At 28.2% G+C, this 24,236-nt stretch overlaps 1 protein-coding gene across 1 annotated transcript in view; it reads right to left on the bottom strand.

Annotated features, from left to right (window-relative positions):
• Nucleotides 1–3,828: 3,828 nt before the first annotated feature.
• The window catches only part of Atg4b (Autophagy-related 4b), a 33,591-nt gene continuing 13,183 nt past the window's right edge, over nt 3,829–24,236 (bottom strand). The window contains exons 3-9 of the mRNA XM_087155295.1: nt 20,237–20,431; nt 19,221–19,407; nt 18,810–18,886; nt 15,133–15,555; nt 9,978–10,054; nt 9,049–9,168; nt 3,829–4,054 (exon numbers count right to left, since the gene is read on the bottom strand). Of these exons, the coding sequence (XP_087011421.1) occupies nt 3,893–4,054; nt 9,049–9,168; nt 9,978–10,054; nt 15,133–15,555; nt 18,810–18,886; nt 19,221–19,407; nt 20,237–20,431 (1,241 nt within the window). The 3' untranslated portion in view covers nt 3,829–3,892. The remainder of the gene's footprint in view (nt 4,055–9,048; nt 9,169–9,977; nt 10,055–15,132; nt 15,556–18,809; nt 18,887–19,220; nt 19,408–20,236; nt 20,432–24,236) is intronic.

Below are 24,236 nucleotides of genomic sequence, written 5' to 3'. Positions count from 1 at the left end.
GATAAGTTAAGCTAAAAAAAAAGTTAGAAAATCTATCGACTCATTGGAATTTTTTTTCACAAAATTTCTTTACAGAAAATCTGATAATGTCAAAGATACTGTAAACAAATTATGAGAAAAAAAATACCAGTTAATAACCCTACTGCATCAAATAGACTTTGAAAGAGTTTGAAAGGGAAGAATGACACTATATTTGGAAAAATACATCTGAATTCATCAGCCCTCTTTTTTTATTTTTTATTTTTTTTTCTTCTGTTTTTGGCATATTAGGGTAATTTCTTTTTAACATAACCTCAAGCTTCAGAAATACACATTTTCCACCAATAAAATATGATGTAGATTTTAATTCACGCTTTTTCATTCAAAAGGTAGAATTTTAATTAACATTATTTGTATTATTTTTTGAAAAATATTCATGTTTATTAATTACTTTCTACAGCTATGCAAGTCTATATTAAGACAGCATTAAATGTTTACTTTAATCTGTACTTTCAATCTCAAGAATCAAAACATTTTTAAAAATGTAATTTCAAATGTGTTGGAATTGAACACACACCAAAAAAGTAATTTCATTAACTAAAATTAATTAATGCAGCAATTTATTTAAATTAAATTTTAATACTAAGAAAAGAAAATAATAAAAGTATCAAAAATTTAAAACACTGCTTTTTGACTTTTAAAAGCAATATATATAGCTAAAATTTTTTTTTTGATTTAAATCAATGATTTTTTTTAAAAAAATCATTTGATTTAAATCAAGCTGATTTAAATCAACAAACCCTGGTTTGTAGTATCAAATCATTGATTTTTAACTCCAGCAATGTTGCTTAATTATTTTAAAAGTTTCCTACATTGTTCTTATTTCAGTAAGTAACTCACCTGTCTTTAAAATAAAGGTAATTTTGAGTTTTAATGTATGAAGCAAAAATCTATGGGACAAAAATTTTATGTATTTTTTATAATTCTCTGTCTAAAATAATAGACATGTATTTAATATTTTTTCTAAAATTAAGTTTTTTTCAGAAGAAGAAATTTTTCTTTTTGAATATTTCAAAAATATGTAAATATAAATGTTTTAACCAACTTCTTATTAATGAGCTAATCTAATTTAATATTGTATGTTAAGGTAGTTCATGTTTTTGATTTTAGAATATTTTTTTAAGTGGTTCCCAGGGCATTCCATTTTTTTCGTAGCCTTTTGGCCTGTAGAGCCTATTTCTGGTGTAGGATTAGCTTAAGATTCGAATCCTAGTTAACTTATTTTTTATGGATCTAACAGGAATGAACAACTGAGTTGTTTACAACCAGCTGTCCAGGCTGGAGGTTGAATGTGACAATTTTACAGTTAGACACATTGATTACTACATCTAAGTGGCCATGCATATTTTCAAAATACTAACTACCATAAATAAATTTACTTCCCTGTTTAATAATAATATTAATACTGTTAAATGAAAAAGAATGGATTCATGTAAAAAAATTGGCCTTACATAAAATATTGTAATATAAAATCAGGGATGTGATTCTTCTGCGGATTTCAACTTTTTTTTCAGATTTTTCCCGCTAATTTCAGCAAAAAAAAATTTTGAACAAATTAAAATATTTTATTTTTTAAAATATTTTCCGTGAAGCGAAAGTATTGAAGTCTTCAATCCTCCCTCTGAAGTTTTTCTAAAAATCATTTCCTTGAGATAAAACTGGTTGACCTTTACACAGGAATGAGATTTTTCCGCTTTTGCCTCTCGAATTTCAGCCTTTTTATCAAAAACTCTTGATTCTCTAAGAGTTTCGGATTTTTTTTTTTTTTAAAGTTCAGTCGTTAAAATAAAATAATTATATTTATTTACGATTTTCAAAGATGAACAGAAAATTCAATACTGCATCCTAGCTGCTAACCCTTCTGCATTTTTACTTATTTTCTCCGCTTTTACACTGAAAATAAAATTTTCCGTATTTTTATCCGTTCGCCGGATAACTCGTATTTTCGTAATTCAGACGTCGCTGCTTCCTATTTTCTGGAGTGAAAGCAAACAAAAAAGTAGAAGTGGATTTGCAGTGAAGATATTTATTTGCTCATTCAATTAATCTTGTACATTTTTATTTATTATGTCTAAATAAAAACAATACAAATAAGCCTTTTAGAAATCCCAAGTCCAGACTTTGCAAATATCTCGATTCTTTTCCACGCGATTTTAATATCAATCATCGATTTTCGTATTTACCTGATTCAAAAGTTGCGCATTGTGATTCTTATTTACGCTATTTAAATATTGTACTTTACGATTCTTATTGACGAGATTTAAAAATCCAATATGGCATTTTGTATTTATGCATTTTTAAAATCGCGATTTTATTATCAAACATCGATTTTCATATTTACCTGATTTGAAAGTGGAACGTTGTGATTCTTATTCAGGCGATTAAAATATCGTACATTGCTATTCTTATTTACGAGATTTAGAAATCCAATATCGCGATTTTTATTTATGTGCTTTTAAAACCCTATGTAAAGACTTGTATTCATGGGAGCTTAAAATCTAATGTCGTGATTTGTTTTTTAGGTTGTAATATCAAACATCGATTTTCGTATTTATACGTGCTATAAAAATTAGACATTGGGAGTCGTATTCGTGCGATTTAAAAATTATGCATCGTGATTCGTATGTACGTGGTCTAAAATTTATGCATCACGATTTGTATTGTCGCACTTTTTAAATTCGATATAGAGTTTCATATTCACGTTATTTAAAAGCCTCATATCGGGATTCATATTCATAAAATTTTAAAATTAATCATCAGGATTTATAATCACATGGTCTACAAGTTTAGAAATCGCACTTCTTTGTCCAATTTTTGTATATATATATTCTTCACCATCATTCTTGGATTTCCTTTTTTTTACTTTCTGACTACTCTCATCCCTGTAAAATGAATATTTATGTAAGCCTGTAGATAATAGCTAATATTCTTAAAAACACAACAGCCTAGACAAGGTTATCCCAGTCAGCTTCCACCTGCATAGTCTTTCCAATGCCACTGTTCTACAATTTCTGACACCTAACATGCCAAGATCTTATTCTATATTGTTTAGCCACTTGCAAGCTGGGCAACCTCTTTTCCTGAATAATTTATATAAAATAATACAAGCTGAGACACCCAAATGAAAAGACAATATTTGTGATACCAGAAATAGAGCATAATAGCAGTACCACTATTCAGTTGTAAAACAAATTAAAGGAGCTTGTCAACGGATTGCATTTAATTGATTAATCAGTTTGTATGCCATCACAGTGAATGTAAAGTTGTACAGTAGTGCTAGAAAGTGAGCATAATGTAGATATTATTAAAATAATAGCTGTTAGTGGTCAGCCTGTTCTAGGACACAGCTGTAAACAAATGGTTTAAAACATCAATATCTGAGCTGCAAATACCATGGTCAGTAATAAAACTATTGTTAAGTTGATGAAATAGTTCGATGTAAACAAAGGGTTATGCTTCATAATCTCTGTGCTGAACTCTATTTGAAAAAAAGGGAGAGTGTAGATAATCACTTTCTGCAAAAAAAGAAAAAAAAAAAGTACAACTGAACATTGTTCTGCTCAAGATTCATCCACTTGTAACGAGACTTTAAATGCTCTCATGCAAATTGGTTAATCAATTATACCAAATCTGCTTTGCACTCCTGTTTTAACTGTGAGTGGGTGGCGCTGCTATCTTTACTGTATACATGCCTATTTTTTCATTTGGGCAACCCTTATATCAATTTTGTTTGATTCACAGGTAAAATCATTGATAATTTAGTTTAGTCAATTATAACAAACTCGCCAATTAAAAAAAGCTCAAATATTTTTATTTGAAAATATACAAATATATCTAATTTTAAATAAATTATTCACAATAATATATAGTCTTCATCACAAGACGAATTGTGTACATTAGAAAAGTTGGAACGCGAATAAGCATTGAAAGAATCTACTTCTTCAACATCTGCTCGTCTTCCCTCAACTAATGCAAATACAGGATAGTCCAAGTTTCTTTTTAAAGGGGCTGTTATCTAAAAAATTAATCCACCATGAAACATTAATAATTTACAATGATAACACAATCTAACATTAAATAGCCTGGAGTGAATGAAAAATCCCATTAATTAATAACACACTATAAACATTTGTCTATACTAGTTGGGAACTACTTATGTGATTCCTTCCAGATTGATTTGCAATCTTAGATCCTTATACTTTTAGCCTTAATCCTTTTTAAAACTAAAAGAAAACACAAATATTTTTAATTCAAAATAGATAAAACTTCTTTGAAAAAAACGCGCTAAATAGCAGCAGAAATTTCAGAAAAAAGTATCAACGAAGGAAATAAAAATATGACCACCGAAGCCGATATCTTCAGGGGGTACCGGCCTCTGTAGCCATAAAAACAAAACCATTTCTAATCGAGGGAGAAGCAAATGCCTAAATTAACTCCCTCAGTACCCCGATGGTTTTGTATAGAAGTCCAGGAAAAAACATGAAATACAAATAACAAATTAAGAAAAGAAACTCAAACAAAATCATCAGAAAAATAAAAACTCACTTATTCACAGGTCAAACATCGATTTCATAAGCAAGCCGAATGAAAAGAAAACATTAAAAACTAAAGAAAACAACGCCCTCTATTACTCTGCGCAGATGGAGAATAAAATGAAAGAAGTCAAGAGAAAGAAATACGTAACAAATAAATAGAATGCTTAACTGGGGCTGCTCAGTTAAGACTTGAATTTCGCCCTGTTAAAAGAAAAAAAATATAAAAACCTAGACCTGTGAATAAGTGAGTTTTTATTTTTCTGATGATTTTGCTTGAGTTTCTTTTCTTAATTTGTTATTTGTATTTCATGTTTTTTCTATGCAAAACCATCGGGGTACTGAGGGAGTTAATTTAGGCATTTGCTTCTCCCTCAATTAGAGATGGTTTTGTTTTTATGGCTACCGAGGCCGGTACTCCCTGAAGACGTCGGCTTTGTTGGTTATATTTTTATTTCCTTCGTTTCCTTTTTAATACCTCAGCTTTTATACTTTATTTCAAATATATTATAGGCTATGCCTGCTACACACAATCGCTATTGCTTGCACTATTTTTTCAGATTTCATGGTTTCCTCTTTTTTATCTATTTAACCCCCAATTGGATTTCCAATAAAGTAAAGATATTGGAGTAGATAGATATTTTTTCATATAAAATGAAAATTTTACAATTTAATCACTCTAAAACTATTAAGAATTTAAACTAAGTGATACACATATTTCATCTTAAGACAAAGTATGTGGTTGCAAAAAAGTATAGTTTTAGTTGAATAAAATTACACAACTTCCTTTTTATATTAGAATGTTCTTAAATTCTTTCTGTAAATTTGTGTTATTTTATCTTTTTTCTTTATCCAAATTTTTTGCATTTTATGAAAGAGACACACGTTGAGGAAAAACTTTCTGAAATGGTAATAACATTTTTTAATATAGAGATTTATTCTACTTATTTACTCTCTTATACATAAGTTTGAGTCATTTCTGTTTTTATTGTAACTGTTAAAATTTTTTTATTTTCAAGTTCTTAACAGTAATCAATAGTGTTAAAATATGGCAAGTACTGCCCTTATAAAAACTGTTTAAAAAAAAAAAGAACAATTGACAACTCAATATAACATTCATTTAAAACTAATGTTAAAACGTGAAATGGTTATATCATAAGAGTACAAAAATGACATTTATTCATAACTAATAAATGATAAACAAATTATGTTAAAACCAGGCTATGCTTTCAAAAAAAAAAAAAAAAAATCAAGAAATTGACAAAATATTTGTTAATGCATGCATGTTAAACATATGGTGTGAGCAATGATTTTCATTAAACTAGGTACATCTATCCAGCAAACTGATAAGAATAGAAGAATGTGAATACCACATGTTTAAAGTCAAGATAAAATAAATACAGAATAAAAATAAGTCTTACTAAGATCAGGAAACCTAAAATTTATTAATTTGCACACATTATACTGATTTTTGTACAACATTACAATATATTCTTTTGATTACTAATGATGCAAATTTACATTTCATTAACTTTTAAAGGACAGTTCATGACAAGCCATAATAAGAAAAAATTCAAGGGGAGAAAATTAGAGGGCTTGGTCACTCTATTAAAAATAAATTAGAGATGTTTCATATGTTATTTGGCATGACATTGAAAGAAAAATTGTTTAAATGATTTCTTTAAAGTTTTTGTTATTCAATGGTCAATTTTTTATCAGTAATAGTATTTTATTTTAAAAATTCAAAAATGTAGTAACACCTAATCCCACTACAACTTAAATCTAAATCAAATTTATCTAAACCATCTAATAGAGTCATCAAGTAAACTACAAACATGTTACTGCTGGAACAAGAAATTATATGAAAATGTTAAGAAGCTTTGTGGTTAGATAGTTTCACTTTCAAATTAATCAATTTTTTTAATACTTAACTTTTTTCATACAAACAACATTATTTCAAATTAATTTGATAAAATTTTTTAAATAATAGACTATCATTTTTATGCAAAAAATAACATTAATAAAATTCAAAGGGGGAAAGAAAAACTTATGTATCTGATAAATCTTTTTCTCATCAACACATACAGTTTTTTTCAAGTCTTGATAGCTTTAAAAAAAAGGATTTTAAAAATCGCAAAATAGGTGGTAATAACAGCTGGTTAAAAAAAAGAGATTGGTGACAAAATTTACAAAGAAATCATGAAAATGGGAAGTGTTAAAAAATTATTACTCGAAGGCGTGATTTGAGAATCCCGTGCTAAAATAAATAACATTAAAAGTATTGAAACTTTTAAAATCATCTGAAATGAAAAGATCAGTTGCAATAAATGTCAAAAAACAGATGGAAAAAAAATAAATAAAGCACCACAATAAAAAGTAATTAGTCAAATGTGCAGTTTGAATTTCACATGTTGCAATATGAAATATATTGGTAATTTTAAAAACTGTATGCAAATAAAAGGCAAAAACTGCAGAAAAATAATCAAAACATCACATAGATTTACGATATACAATCTAGCATATAAAATATGACTACCCAAAGCAAGATTCGAATTTCATGTGTCGCAACACATAAAAATATATCAGGTTTTAAAATCCAAGTAAAAATTGGTAGCAATAATTGTCAAAAAGGAAAAAAAAGATTGAAACACCTTGATGGAATTGGTATGAATCAAGCACATAAAAAAATAATTGCACAAATAAACGATTTAAGTTGCATGTATCGTAATAATATCCTATTAAAAAAAATATAGATTTTAAAAACTATTGAAATACCACATGGATTTACAAGAAAATCGGTACAAATCAAGCACATTGAAAAGTGATTAAAACTAAATTGAGCAATTCTAAATGTCTAAGTCAAAAATTTGGCATTTTACTTTCTTGATTGGATTTTATTTCAGTCAAATATATAAAGGGAGGAAGAAACATATTGCATTACTTTATCAATTCTTTCACTATAAATCGAAATTAATAACAAAATCCCCACTTATAGAGGATGCCATATTGTCCTACTCTATTAAAAATTTATAGCCTTATCACATCATATTTCATTAAAATATAAGCTAAATAAAAATGAAAACACACCTTTTGGAATGAATGCATAATTTGAAATAAGTTCAATCATTTTGAAATAAGTCAAAACATACTTTGAAGATATAAATGTATTTAGAATCAACATAAATATTGACATACTTAATGGATTCTGCACCTATAGTTAATCTTATAAAAAAGAGTTATTACAGTCAAACCCCGCTATAGTGAACCTTCAAGGGACCGAAATTTCAGTTCACTATAACCGGGAGTTCACTATATCCGTTACGCAGGCAATTTAACTAATGGTTCCCAAACTCCTCCCTTTTATTACACATTATTCAATTAAATGAATGAAAAATATTATGTAGTAGCAAAAAATGTGCTATTTTTTATTACTCTTCTTCTTCAGCTAAAGATTAAAAAAAAATTTGTAATCTTTAGCTGATGAGCGATTCTCAACATCAGATATGGAAACATTTCCCGACTCTCAGATAATTTTTCCTGAATTTCTGTTATTCCGCTTTTTAAACCTGTCTAACCTGCCATTCGAGAGCATATGAAAGTAGTCTCATTAAATCGCTTAGCAAATTCATCGACATTTGTGCAGATACTAGAAGATTGCGGCTTTTTCGAATGCTAACCACGTCAGTAATGCTTCTTGAGCATCCTTGCGATCTGCTTTTCTCAACTTTTTTCAGCCATCTAAATTCTTTCCATGTGTTACAAACTGCAGATTTGGATAGTTTTTATTCCCTGCAAATATCAGCTAGATTGCATCCATTTTCTATTTTTCTGATTCTGCCCATTTTATCATCAATGGAGAACGTTTACTGCTCGCCATAGTTAAATTTGTGACACTTGCTTGCAGGTTGCTCTTTTTATTTTTTATAACTAAGCAGAGAGCTAAAAAGAGTTGAAATGAGGGCCTTATCAACACATATTAGTGTCCAACACTTTGACCAATAATGAATAATTACTCATTCCCTCTGACAGAAAATACATATTGATCCCACTGACACCTTACAGGTGCATCATCTGTGTGGGTTGGAAACATCTGCTTGGCTTGTTTAGGGATGGGAAAGTGAGACAAAAGAAGCAAACAACAAGAAATGCTTATCGCTACATTCCCCTCTATAGATGGGTTTAAAAATCGGTATATGCATTTATTTTAAACAAGAAATTTCAAAATTATTACAAAAAAGAAAACGAAGAAAAAAATCAGTCGAAGACAGGAAAAAGTTCATTATATCCAACTTCCTCACTGTTTTTGGTTCACTATATCCACAAAAAATAACATTATACGTGTATAGCAGTGCACGGGACCAAACTTTTCGTTCACTATATCCGGGAGTTCACTATAAACCGTGTTCACAATAGCGGGGTTTGACTGTATATGTAAGTAATCATATTTGCAATAAATAGAAAAATTAAAGACACATACTTCTGGAAACTTTTCGACAAAATATTGATATTCTTCTTCTCTTTTGAAATAAAAGCCAATAGCACAACTTGGATCCATCTCAGTGAAAGAGATCATTCTAATTGATGATGAATGAAATGACTGAAATAGAAGAATCTGAATCTGACACTTCAATTGTATAGGGTGCAAAATAAAAATAAAAAACATTACACTATCAATAACTTTTATCTAATGATCAGATATTTCTGCACTAATAATTAGATATTTATGTAAAACTTTGAACTGTAAGGATAAAATATTTATATCTTAAACAACATGATTTTAAAAGCAAAAATAAGATTTTTATTCAAAATTTTATACCTTAAAAACTTGAATGCATTTAAATGTTAGATAATTATTAAAATTTTTGCATAAATCTATCTTTGTAAAAGTTTGTTTTATTAATTGATGCAAAGAGTTTCTGATTTAGAGTAAATAAGTCTTCTGACAATAATGGGTTCATATCTTAATAGTCAATAATCAAAATTTGTCAACAAAAAAAAATGCTTATTCAAAGAATATGTTTTTGTATCTGACTAAGTGAAGTTATCTTTTGCCCCAACCAATAAGTGCATTTTAAGTGGATGCCTCAAATTATAAAGTTTATATGAATATCCATTGATTTGATAAAAAATTTGTCAAGATGCATTTTTTTGCTTGCTGTACGTTTCCTTCTTCTAATTGTATTTATGTGTGAAATTTCAGTTTAGGAAAAATATTTGTAAAAAATATTCTATTACTTAGATTTTTATAAATTTGGTAATAAAGTGTTTGATATCCAATTTTAAAGAATTCAGTTTTAAATTTTACATTACCTGTAAATCTTCAAAAAATTTATTCAAAACTTTTCATTACAATATAAACCTCAATATTTAAATAATACAAATTTAACAAACAAGAAAAAAAAAAACCTTTTCATTAAAATCTTCTTTTTCCATATCTACAACAGGTTGACATGCATGTGGGTCGAGATGAATTAATTTGTCATCTACATGGAGAGAAAAAAAGAAAGAATACATCTGAATCTTAAAATCTCAACAAAACATACAACTCATCTTTCCCAGCTCTTTTTTTATGTTGCTATTCTTCGTTGATTGAATGTAGAGAGAGCTGAGAATACGTATACTGTGCCAGGCAAAATTAATGTTACATATTTAAAGTAATAAAATAAAATGCAGTTGTAAAGCTAGTTTGATAGTGTATTAAAAACAGATTAAGAAGACAGTTTGATGGTATAAGAGTTATAATTGGCTACATTGCTCTACATTTAAACATTATGCAATGTACTCAAAATAGCAATATCACAGTGCTATAAACTATGTCTAATAAATTGAAGTTATGATTAGGGATCAGGACAGGGCGATACATCAGTAAATATCAATGTTAAGTAATAATCGGCGATCTGATGTCTAGATTTGATTTTTTTACAAAGCATTGCAAATTGCGATTGTACTGTGATGTGTATATTTCCTGATGCATCATAGACATTGATATCTATGTGCACAATGAAGAGCATTGTTCCTGAAAGTGCATTGATGGTTTCAAGCACATGTCGAGTAATTCTCCCAATCAGACATCAATGACCTCAATCTCGCGCTAAGAGCATTTTACTCTGATCTTAGATCAGTGATTGCTGTGGTGATTACCATTATCTTTCCTCATGCTTCTTCCATTGTAACTCATTAAGCAGAGATATATGTTTTTCTAACACGAATCTCTTAGTTTTTGAAACATGCTTTCTTTTATTTGTGCAAATTCTCTGATGTTGATTTTTTAACAATCAATCCAGTTATTTATCATTTTTAAGCACAATTTTTCATACATTTTAGTCTTAAATTATTGAGAAATAATAATCATAGTTAGGAAATATAAAAAAATGCAATGTTTATAAAAAACAATTGGAACTTACAACATGCGAATTTTTAATTATTTTTTTTCATTCAATGATTCGTTTGACTTTTTAATAGATTCTTTTTTTAAAAAATAAATATTGATAGCAATGTACTAAATTTACAAGGGGGTAAACAGATGACTCGGAAGATACACGTGCCTTTTGGTGACAGCTGTTCTTAAGTTTTCAAGCATTCTCAATCCACCAGCAAAGTTTTTATTTTTCTGTTAATAAAGATTTTTATAAAGGCTGGCTCAATGTGTATTTTAATTTTATATTTATAATTACTTACCTATTTAAAAACATAGTCTGCAGCAGGCAAATTTTTGCCACACGTCCCTTTCCTGCACAGGTTGTTCTACCCTTTTTTTTTAATTTCAATGTGTTGTTACATCACTGATGTGATTTATTTATTAAAAAAAATATTACTTATTGTTGATAACTAGACAAATTTCTGACACTTTTTTTGTTAAGTAACAGAGGACTGAGTTTATAACAAGAATATAATTATCTCAATTATCAATCAAACAGTTAAAGAATTCAAAATTATGCAATACCAAATGTAAAACATTAATGTAACAGAACATAGTAATGTATTGAAGTATCGCGATGCTAGAGTGATGATACATCGCAATGTCAAAATTTTAACGTTGCCCAAGATTACTGGCACATATTTGAAATTGAAACATGAATTAAATTTACTGTAAAATTAGGTAGCTTTTGTAGTAGTAGTTCCTTTAAAATAAAAGTAGGTAGGTAGATTTGACATTTTCATGAAAACATTTTTTTTGAAAATTTAAAAATTTAAGTTAAGTCAGAATAGCCTGCTAATTACATTTTCTTTATTGCTCTTAAATATTAGAATATTGATTTCACTCTCCCCCTCTCAAATACAAACATACACACACACACATATATATATTTGAGATAATTAATATCGTTTAATTTTTTATATAAAAATCACCTCACAAAGTTTATTATCCATAGTGTTAAAGTATTAACATATTTTCAAATGAAACTGAAATAAAACATATTTGAAATATGCAAACATGATATGATGAATTTCTGCAAAAAGTAAAAAGCTTCCAAACTGCACTATAAATAATGTGTTAAAACTTGAAATTGCAATTTACATCTAAGTATTCTGCTTAATAAATTCAATTCTTATATACTAGACTAGTATTTTCATTCAAAAACATATTGTTTAGATCAGATATTCTCACTTTGCAACAGCATAGCTGCTTTGAAATTGAAAGTTCTACTTGGTACATTTAATTTTATCCAGCAGGTATACACTATAAAGCAAATTGAATGGCAAAGTAGGTAAGTCGATCTAAAGTCAATCAGACATTTCAGTCTACAGGATATTAGATTTCATAGTTTAAAGATTCTTAATTTTTGACTATCACCCACTGTAAGCAGCAAAAACAGACTTGAAAAAAAATTAAAATGAATTTAACGCATTTATTACAAATTCACAATTTGTCATATTTTTTATTTTAATTATATTATATTTGTTAAAAAATTTGCTTGGTTTTGTTAAGTGCAAATTTAATGAGAAGGGCGATGTTATTCTGATGTGAAAAAAAATTATATTTGGCTGACATTTGGATAATGCCCAGTGTAGTCTTTTTCTTAAGTTTGTTCAGAAAAATCCTTAAAAATGGCAATAAATGAACTTAAAAATAATAAAAATGCCCTTTAAAATAACAAAAAATTCCTTTAAAATAAAAATATTATTCTTGTAAATGAACAAGAATTTTAATCTGAAACATTATTTATTTCTAAAATTTCATATAACATACACTACCCTATAATAATGAAAGAGACACTATAAGTTTTTAACATTTTTTAAATTTCTCAAGAAATACTTAGAAGATTATTTTGTAACTTTAGAGCCTTTTTCTTTTTTGTAACTTTAGAGGCAATTTCTTTCAATTAGTTCATGCAATATTTTATACTTAGCAATTAAGTTTTAGGCTTTTATAGGTTTCAGGGACCGACAATAAATTAATATGCTTGTAACCTGCAGATTACTTTGATTGTTACTTGAATTAGCTGCATAAAATTTTATAAACCTAACTTAAATATTTTATGGAGATATGAACATTTTCATAAAAAATTATTTTTTTTTGTCTTACATATTTTTGCTATAGCTTTAAAAATATTTAATAAAATTAAAGAAAATTTTTAAAGTAATTAAAAAATTATTGTTTTAATTTTTAAAAAAATGTTCATTAAAAACTGTGTAAGATATGACAGTTTAAAGTAGTCCTTTTATACAGTGCATGTTTAATAAATTTGTAGTGAATTGTATTTTGAAACTAATGAAAAAAGTCTGATTTGAATGTCTTTAAAATTTAGTTAGTTTCAAGCAATTATCTAAGTAGTTTTTGTACTTCTTTTAAAGAAGTTTAAAATGATAAGGGGTTTCCCAGAAATTTTATTATAAGATAAAATTTAATAACTAATGATAATACTTTACAGTAATTGTTTGGACACCAAACTGTGATGGTATAAGGAAAGAAAATGTGCAAAAGGAAATTTTTTTATGGAGGATGATAGCCCACAATGCCAGTGTTATTATTAATAAAACTTGTTTAATAGAACAAAATGAAATTTGGATAAACCCCTTTTTATCTTGAAATTTTTTTTAAAAAGTAAAAAAATTACAAAATTGCTTGAAACTCTTTAAATTTTTAAAATATTCAAATCAGACCTTTTCCATTAGTTGATAATTATGATTCACTAAAAAATTATAAAAAAAAGATTTTTTAAATTGTTTTCGCACATATGCAGCATAAAATATCTACTTTAAATAGTCATATCTCGTGCAATTTTTAACGACTTTTCTTTCAAGTTCTGAAACAATAATTTAATAATTGTTTTTTAATTGCTCAAAAAACTTTGTTTAATTTTAAGGAACATTTTTAAAGTTGAGAAAAAAAAAATTAAGACAAAAATAATAATTTTTTTTATAAAAATGTCCATATTTCCATAATATTTAAGCTAGGTTTATGAAATTTTATGCAGTTATTGTAAATAACAACCAAAGTAATCAGTATAAGTTACAAGCTTATTGCTTGATTTCTGGCATAGGATGATCAAAAATACTTGTTTTCTTTCGTAATTTATTGTCGGTCCCAATATATTCAATTTACAATTATTAATGAGAATTATTTATTGAAATATATTTGTTTCAACTTAAAATATACTATATTTTTTTACTATATTGCAATTTCTTAAATATAATACATAAATATAAAAATTACAACTTAAAAAAAAAATCTAAGTACATCTAAACAAAAACAACATGTCATTAATATAAACATATAAAAGGAGAAAGGAAAAAAATTTAACTTAAGGAAATTTATTTGCTATTTTAACCCCATAAGAACTGTTCTATTATAAGTATAGATGAAGTTGAAATAAAATGTTGACTGAATAAAGTTGAACCTTTTCCTCTCCCCTTTTATTCGATTTTTAAATATTTTATTTATCATTCTGAACAAATGTTTGAAAATGGTGCATCAATAAACAAAAAAATTTCTTTAATTAGCAATTTTGAAATGATAATTTAATTCTGTACCGTTATCTGCTTTTAGATATTTTTTAAAATTAGTTCATTAAATTTTTATAAAACTGATTTATACAATGCGGAAAATTTTTTTAAAGATAAATTGCACAAAAAAGATAATTTTCAAAAGTTTCATAACAGAAAGGTGTAAAGCTAAATTACTTTCCTGAAAATTCTGATTGCATATTTCAATTAATGTAGCTTTGTTATAAAAAAAAGTCAGTTGAAATTTTAGATTATGCCCTCTATGTAACATTCATTCTGATTGGAAGACAACTTTGTATTTAACATGTTTCAAAACATACTACTAAATAAAAAAAAATATCCATCATCATAGGTAAGATTATAAAAATTACACTAATAAATTCCCTCCTCTGACAATTGAGTCTGGTTGCAAAGGATGAGTGCTGAAGTAAAAACATCAATACAAATTCTATAAAATATTTATAATTGCATCTTAAAATGACTTTTTTTCATTGAAAGCATCAAACACTTAAAACTTATTTTTAAAAAAAATTTTAAATATTACTCATCATTCAGACAGATAAAACACATAATTTTAGTTTTAAAAAATTAATATATTGTAGAGAATTGTTACCTTGCCAGCCAATGAAGTAAAGTGCATGTTTAGGCCGGCCTCCAATAATCCCAATACATTGTTCGTAAGTCAATAGATTTTTCAGACAAGGTATATAAAATGGATTTATTTTATCGTTTCCTAATCGAACTGAAACAAATAAAATCAAGCTCTTCCAGTATCCTTGAGCTGTATTAAAACTAGGTGGACCAAATTCGGAGTATGATGGGCATGCATCATCAAATTCTATACTATCTTTCACAGATTTAAAATCCAAGTTATTTGTTTCAGTTAAAATCATATTGACCTCTGAAGCATTTTGCATTTCGGAGGTCTGAGGAAGAATTTTGCTAGTTGCCAAAACTTCATTTTCCTCTGTTGTACCATTTTGAAGTTTGCATTTAGATGGTTTTCGGCATAAATCTTCAATATCTTGTTTAAAAACTGAAAAAAAGAGAAATACAGAAACTATTAAATCATTTTCACTAAAACAATTGTTTTTATAAAACTTTTTATTGCTTTGTTTAGTGCTTTTTATAAATATTAATTAGTTTTACAAGTTATTCGAGGTTAACTATGGATGATAGAGAATTTTATTAAGTTAAAATTCATTGTTATAAAAGTGCAAGATCTGTCCCAATTTTGCAATTATGAATCATGGAACAATCAATGAATAAAATTATAACTTAATTATTATCTGTTATCATAAATCCTAATAAATAAGTCAACCCCCTACTTTTGATTATGAGATAGCAAATTTCTGGTATGTTGGGTGCATTAGTTGATCGTCAAATAAAACCAAACATGGACATTTCTAAAATTTAAAAAATTATATAGTCAACAAAATTACCTTAAGTTAAAAATATTTCATACCAGAAATACTTATAAAAACAGGAAATTTTCACACTGCTCTTATAGACAAGATGCGTCAAATGATACTAGATGAGATGAAAAATTTGGAATTCATTGGATGGGAGTGAAGATTTTTAGTGGGACACAGCAAAGGAGGAGGATGTAGAATCCATTGCATAGTGGGATTCATACACAGTCCAGTCACATTAATGTGACCACCTGTCAAAATCCAGAATTACCACCTTTGGCAGAGCGAACCGCTGCGAGACGTGCAGGAAGAGAGTCAATTAGGTTTCTGAAGGTGTTCACTGAGATGTTGAGCCATTCCGACTCCAGTGTCGTGGCCAGTTGCGCTAGATTACGCGGTTGAGGATCCATGGCGCAAACAACCCGATCGAGGTGGTCCCACAGATTCTCGATTGGGTTTAAATCCGGTGAGTTTGCTGGCCAGGGGAGTACGGTAAATTCATCCTGATACTCTTCGAACCACGCACATGCACTGCGAGCTGTATGACACCTCGCATTGTCCTGCTGGTAGATGCCAACATTCTGAGGAAAAATCGTTCGCATGTAGGGGTGTACATGGTCCGCAAGGACAGATGCGTACTTGTGCTGATCCATTGTGCCTTCCACAATGATGAGTGCACCCAATGAATGCCAGGAAAACATTCCCCAAACCATAATGCTCCCTCCTCCAGCCTGCAGCCTTCCGACAATTGTTGCAGGCTGTTTGCTTTCAGACGTTTCACGCCGAATACGCCAACGCCAATCTGTGCGATGGAGCATAAAACGTGATTCATCGGAAAAAGCCACCTGTTGCCACTCTGTGGGCGTCCAGTTGCGGTATTGGTGTGCAAATTCTAGCCTTCGTCGCCGATGAACAGCAGTCAGCATAGTTGCATTAACCAGGCGTCTGCTGCGGAGACCCATGCGCAGCAACGTTCGCTGAACAGTGGTTGAAGATACACTCTTGGTAGCCCCTTGATTCATCTGGGGGGTCAGTTGCTCAACAGTTGCACGTCTATTCGCCTGAACGCATCTCCGTAGCCTTCGTTCGCCTCTGTCATCTATGGCCCGTGGTGCACCACATGTGCCACACCGCTTGTTTTGTATAGTGCCATTTTGCCATGCACGGTATACTTTTACCACGGCGGCACGCGAACAGTTCACAAAATCAGCCGTTTCCGAAATGCTTCCACTCTTGGCCCGAAAGCCAACAATCATGCCCTTTTGGACGTCGGATAAATCGCTAAGTTTCTGCATTACGCCAACGATTGAAATGCTTTCAGATGCCTTAGGACATCCTATATATACAATCCACTGTAATGTGCTGCCACCTGCCTTCTGTGATTGGTTATCTCACGTTGACGTCGAAAGTAGGTAGTGGTCACATTAATGTGACTGGACTGTGTATATGACAACACTACTGATGTTATTGAGTCCAACACAGATGATGTTCTGAAAGACACTGATTCTAATGATTCTGAATTCTAATAACTGGAATAACGCAAATTTTTAAAAAATTCGATTTCTTGGGAACTATTTGACCAATTGCTCAAATGTTGCATTTCGCTCTTCAAATTTTGTATTTTGCCATATTGTAAAAAATGGTATACTTAAAAATTCACATTATTTAGGACTATTAATAAATAAAATAATAAATGTTTACTGAAAGTTACTTTTTTAATGGAATTATCTTTCAATAAACGAATTTTATAATTATGTGCAAAAAATTTTCAATTTTCTTAAATCGTTCCAAAGATATGGAGAAATATGTGAAAAATAAAATGAACATTAAGGGGCCAAAACTTTGGATTGCTCTCTTGACTAAACTATTGAGTCTATATTTCCCAGATTGCTACGCTCTATGTTTTAGGGGTCAGTAATCCGAATTTGTTGAAAAAAAGGTATGTTTTTAAGAGAAAGTACCTTTTATGTCTGATTTTGTAATCTAAAATATCTTTTGCACTAATTAGTTATTTGATGTCAACCCCTCGAACCATTAAGATTAAGTCCCAGACTGTAAAGATCCGATCCTTTGATCAAAAGATATAAGCTATTCAGAATGGTCTGTTTTTTTACGCACTGTACATCTATGTTTGTGTTTTTGAAGCAGAAATGAGGTTTGAACAATTGTGATAAAAGATCAAAATAAGTTGGAAACAATTGTACTTAGCACATTTTAGGAAGATCATAATCAAAGCATTTAGAAAATATGCTATTTATATCTATACTAAATATTCTTCATCTAAAATTATGTTTTATATAATGGAAGATTAAAACTCAGTTCCTTTCTAAATTACAGAAATTATATATTTGGTACATTTAAGAATTATTAAATATTAATAAGATAACTAATAATACATATTAATTAAATATTAATTATAAATCAGCACACACTATTATGGTCTGTAAATTTAATTTATATATTTATTAAAAACATTGTTAATTAAGCGATTATTTTAAGAATACTATGTTTATTTTTAAAATTATTATTCTTCAAAATGAAGCAAACCTTTAACCTGTCTCAGCCAGCTATTGTTATAAACAAATTTTGTACAGATACAAATGGTAGTACTTTTAAAATTTAGTGATAAAATTCCTAACTGAACGATTTTAGTATTCCAGCATTTACAGCAAAGAAATAAAAAATTGTTCCCATAGAGTTAGCATAACAGTACCCAATATAATTTAAAAACCTGCTCTAGGCAATACTCACTTCTTTTAAATTTCTTATGAAACAAAAATACTTCATTTTTGTTTTCCTGATAATTTTTCTATTTATAAAATAACAATTTGAAAATTATAAAAAAGAGGAAATAATATTATATTTTTAGTAAACTTACCAATTCCATCTAAAGCAACATGCATACAAACATCTTTTAGTTGTGGATAATATTTTCGACATAAATGAAGAGCATCTCTAAAAACCAGAAAAACAATTAAGTGTGAGTAATTATGTCACTAATTATGTGTGACTCAGAAAATTTATTAATTAACAAAAGAAAAAAATAATGATTTTGAAAATTTATGCATCTGCTGCATACACATACATACATATATATAAAATAATAAAGATACAAAAGAATTAAAGAAAAGAGAGATTGACAAAGAAAATTAGGAAAATAGCTCCCTAAACTCATTAGGGGCATGGCTCACTATACTTAGCTAAAAAATTTGGAAGCTGTAAGAAGCATAGTAGAAGTTATAAATTATTTAAGTAGCATTACAAATTTTAACTAAAGGAAAAAGCTCACCTAAGGACTTGAGCTGCATGTGTTGGTCCATACCAGTCTCCTGCCTTTCTACCATAGTTTTCTCCCATTGAGACTAAACGATGCAAAGAAAATGGACTATTATCCGAGAGTGAGTCTCCAAACCAGCGCAATATCATCTTATAGACTTGCTTAGATTCTTCTGGTTGATCTGAAGCTATTCTCCAATCTATGTGTATTAAATATGAACATTTTCAAGATATTCAATCAATAATTTATGATTATAGTCTGGCCAAAAAAGTATTTATATGTTGATGAAACTTACAATATTCCACATTTTTGTTAAATAATAAACTAGTTTTACGTAAACAAATAAATATATTCTTTGAAATGCTCTAAAACTATTTTTTTGCTCAAAGGGTGTTTTCGGAAGTTCTTTATCCTAAGAAAATAAAAAAAAGCCACAATTTATTTAAAATAAAAAAGCCACAATAAAAAAAAAACATAGATCAAAAATGCTTTTAATTTTCTCAAAACTGTGGTTTTTCATCTTGACATTTTGTACCAGAACTAGAATAGAATCTACGTGTTAATAATGCACAAAACTTAATAACTGTTACAAACTTACATCAGTTATAAAGTAGCAAATTATTTGCTAAATATTGTTTTTTTACATGATGACACAGCCTTAAAATATGAGCTTTTGTCTTTAGAACCTAAGCCATTTCTGTTTTTGACTTTTTTTCATGAATGATTTCAAAAAAAAAAAAAAAAAAAAAAAAAGAAACTTACCTTTTAAAGTGGTAATTTTATTCAATTAAGAATTTTTTATTACATGTATAAAAATTATTGTTCCTTCATAACTCACTTAAATATTGTTAGTTAAAGAGGACTATGTTCACTGGACTCATGTTGTTGTAGAGAATTCAGATTTTTAGAAATAGACAAAAACTTTACAATTATACATAGTATAATATATTTTAAAGCAAAAATACAAAGTTTTATAAGGTGTATTACGGCAGTTTGATTTAGAAAATCATTAAAAATTATAAACATACCTCGATGAAGAAAGTGACATATTAAAGCTTGCGCCATCATCATTTGACCACATCTTAACATACAACCCCATCCAGAGTCTGACACAAATTCAGTTCCAGGAATTGCTGGAAAATTTATACGATAAGTGAGCCAGATTTTACTCAAAAGATCAAGTTTCAATTGCTTTGAGACATCTGGTGAAAACTGAGTACCATCTAAAATACAAATTAAAAGCCAAGTTAAGAACAAAGTAATATCGAAGTTTAAGAAAATAATGTTATAGTTTATGTATAAAAAAGTGTTGATAACATTTCAGTTATTACATAACAGCTTTTGAATGTTAATTAGTTTTATAAAGTGAATATGTTTCCTGTAGTGATGACATCACTCATTTTTAATTTTGAAAGATAAAAATTTCCTTTTCAGATCTTGTTGCTACTTTGGTTAACAGTCTAGGAGAGCTAATTTATCTCAATAAAGTTCCAAAAAACAGGTGCATAGAAAAATCTGAAAAATATTTGCTGAAAGTTATGATAAATGAAGCAATAATCCTTAGCTCTTAAAAAAATATTTATGAAGTATGATGAATTATTAGCCTTCTTTGAGCAATATTCATCATGAAACTTTAGTTATTCATATAAAAAGCTTATTTTGAATTCTTTTCAATCTTTTTTTTCAAATTCTGAAACCTCTTTAGTAGATATTTTTGTTAAGACTCAGGATTTTAAGCGTCAGGCAAGGTTAAATATTTAACATCTTTTATTTTGTTAAAATTTTCAGGATATGTTTTTTTCTTCTGTATAAACTATAAGACAATGTTTCAGTTTATTTTTGCAAGAAAAAAAATTGAAGTTTTGGGAGGTAAAAACTGAAGATCTGGAATTTTAGGAAAAACAGATCAATTTAAATATGCTAAAAACTTTCATATTGCATTGCACAAAAAATTGCCCTTTGTGAAATGGGTAAACTCCTGCATTGACCATTATTTTGTGTTCTACTAACTATTAAATCATAAATACTTACAGCAGACTTTTGCCTCAAAGGTCATTCAAAAATCTTCATAAAAAGGCTTTGACTATCAAAACTGACTTGTGTCAACAGTGAACCACAAAGGTATATATTTCAAGGAATTCATACAAAAAATCAAGATACAGTAGAACTACATTCGGCATGATATTAAAGTAGCAAGAAACTTAAATGTGATTAAGGCCCAATATAAATATCTAAAGTTAATATTCACCTCCAAAATGAGCTGAAGTCTTTATCTATAATTCACTGAGGGGAAGGGGAGAAAGAGGACAAAATTTACATGTTATTATTTAGACAAGCAATATGTTTACTATGTCATTTTTTACACTGAATTGAGTGAAATCACACCCAAGTTGATTGAACTAATAGTTAAGATGTTATATAAGTTTTATATAGAAACCGGAGAAAATTCTGACTGTCATCATTTCTGACATTTATGCATCTGACACTGCTAACCAAGCAAGTATCCTAATACTTTTTTAAAGCAATTGATATGAACACTTCATTTCATTGACAGTTAAAAAACTATTAAAGTTTTGGTGCATAAAATGTTCAGTCATGTGCTTTTTTACCTCCTATTAATGCGTCTTTATTACAACAAGTAAAGATTTAAATTCTATGAATTATTTATGCTGAATCATTTCAAACCGCATTCTGCCCAAATGAATAAATATCTTTTAAAATATTTTGAAGTATTTTTTTAATATTTTTATAAAATATTTTTACAACTGCCTTCTTCTTAATCATAAAAAGCAAACGATCAAAACTGTGCATAAAACTGTGCATAGCGCTCAGCACTGATAGTTTTTGTTACAAATTTATTATTTAATGTAATTTGATGTTCAAAAATTCATTGAAAAAAGTTATTACGGCATTGGTTTCTCAAAATAGAAAGATATTTTGCATAAGTAGTAAATATTTAGCACCTATAACATAAGAGTCAGTTGAATTTAAAATTAGCTCTGCTTAACACCATTCAGGGTTCTACTCAAATAGATGAACAAAATTCTCTTTCAGACACATTTTATAAATACTAAATCAGCTCCCAAAAGAAACTAATAAATATATAAGCATTATGAATTAAATAGTAATTAAAATCTTATTTATGCAATTAAATAAAATAATAATTCTAAAAGTAAAATATGCAAAATATGACAACTAGATAGGATTGTTCTCTTAGTGACAATATTTTTTCCTATATATATATATATATATATACACATTGTATATTGATTAAAATATAAAAGCAAATTTTTAAAAAAAAGGCAAATAAAATAAGATTTGACCCTTTATTATAAAGAAAAAGTTAAAACACAAACATCACAGAAAGAAAAACGTTCAAAATTTATGTCATTACTAAATAAGAGAGCTTAAAGCAAAAATATTCTTAAACTTTTAATTAAAATTAATAGGGATTAAAGTGTTTTGAAATCACCAGTTTTAATATAGATTCAGCATCTTTGTCACCAATAAAAACACCATTAGAACTACCTATTTGATGTTGAAAGGTTATTTTTGAGTAATAAAAAAAAAAACTTTGTTAAAATATAATGAATCAGTATCAGGGACAATCGCCATACCGCTTAGGTTAAATCAATATCATAATTGCATTAGCATCATAATTGAGAGCAAACTTTTGAAGAGAAAGTCTTTAAAAATTCTTTACATTTGGCTTGACTGCTTAAGTGTGAAGTACAAAAAAAAAATATCCTAGAAACTTTAGGATTGAAAAATAAACGAAGAAAGATTTATATAAAAGATATTATTGTATGAGTTGTTATCATTATTAAGTACCTTTTATTGACTGCTTAAAAAAAAAAAATTTTTTTTCTCCAAGGTTTAAGAAATTTTAAATGGTTTTTCTACAAAACATTATGTCAGTAGACAGGGTCAAGTACAAAAATATAAAATCATAAAACATTATTTAAGAAAAAGAAAGTTTAAAGAAAATAATTAAATAGGAACTTGGGGTACAGCTGTTCAAAACATAACACCTTGCCATCAATGAATCACTTTCCAGAAATGAGAAATTCCTCTAAGTCCATATTTCATAATAGTACAAAATACTCTAAATACAATGTCATAAAGTTATAAAAAAACACTAAGTAAAATTATAAATTTTTGCATAATTAAATACTGTTGCCAGGAAATGTCTGTTACATATTTACATATACAGTACAGAACCCGTTATCCGGAAATCAGAAAACCGGAAAACCAAAAAACCGGAACGAAATTCGATTAGTTTTCCCGCCATTATAAAAAAAAAAAATTTTTTTTCCTCATAGGATTTTTCGTTCTTATTTGAAAGATGTTTACCTTACCATCATTTTGGAAATAATCATTAGTGTATTATTTCATCGTTTTTTCTTCTTTTTAAGATTATTTCCAATTTTTTTTTTTTAGTTGGGTTTAACTATAAAAAAAATGGGTTTCTGTAGCGATTCAGAAAACCGGAAAAATCAGTTATCCGGAATATCGATGGTCCCGATCGTTCCGGATAATCGGTTCCCTACTGTATTTTTTTATCCTATTACATTTTACCACACTTATTTACATTTTTTAAACTATACAGTTTATGAATACATGAATTTACCAGTAAAAGCTTTTATGAAAATAAAAATAAAAAACATAAACAACGATTTATAATGTCATATCTTTGGTCGATGAAGCAAAATTTTCTTTACAGGCCTAGCAGAATTCTCCTACATTTGTGCTTTTCCTATATTTTGAAAAAATATCATTAAAAAGCTTTTACATTTATCATATTTTTTTTCAGAAAATTTTTAGATATCAGCAATTTTTAGCCATATGAGATCATAAAATAATTTATAATAATTTTCGTTGAGTTTTTTAAATTTTTTTTTATATTCTGAAATTACCTACAAATGTATCGATAATTAAAAATAAGAAACATTTTCAATATCTTCAGCTAAAGTTTTGTGTCAATGCGATCGCAAAAGTGGTGTTAGCACATCCCTTCCTTTACATATG

The sequence above is a fragment of the Parasteatoda tepidariorum genome, chromosome 11 (genome assembly GCF_982258835.1).
Source record: "Parasteatoda tepidariorum strain Cologne lab strain chromosome 11, Ptep-v5.0, whole genome shotgun sequence".
NCBI lineage: Eukaryota > Metazoa > Arthropoda > Arachnida > Araneae > Theridiidae > Parasteatoda > Parasteatoda tepidariorum.
Note: the sequence above shows the minus strand (reverse complement) of the source record. Positions and strands in the feature narration are given on the sequence as shown.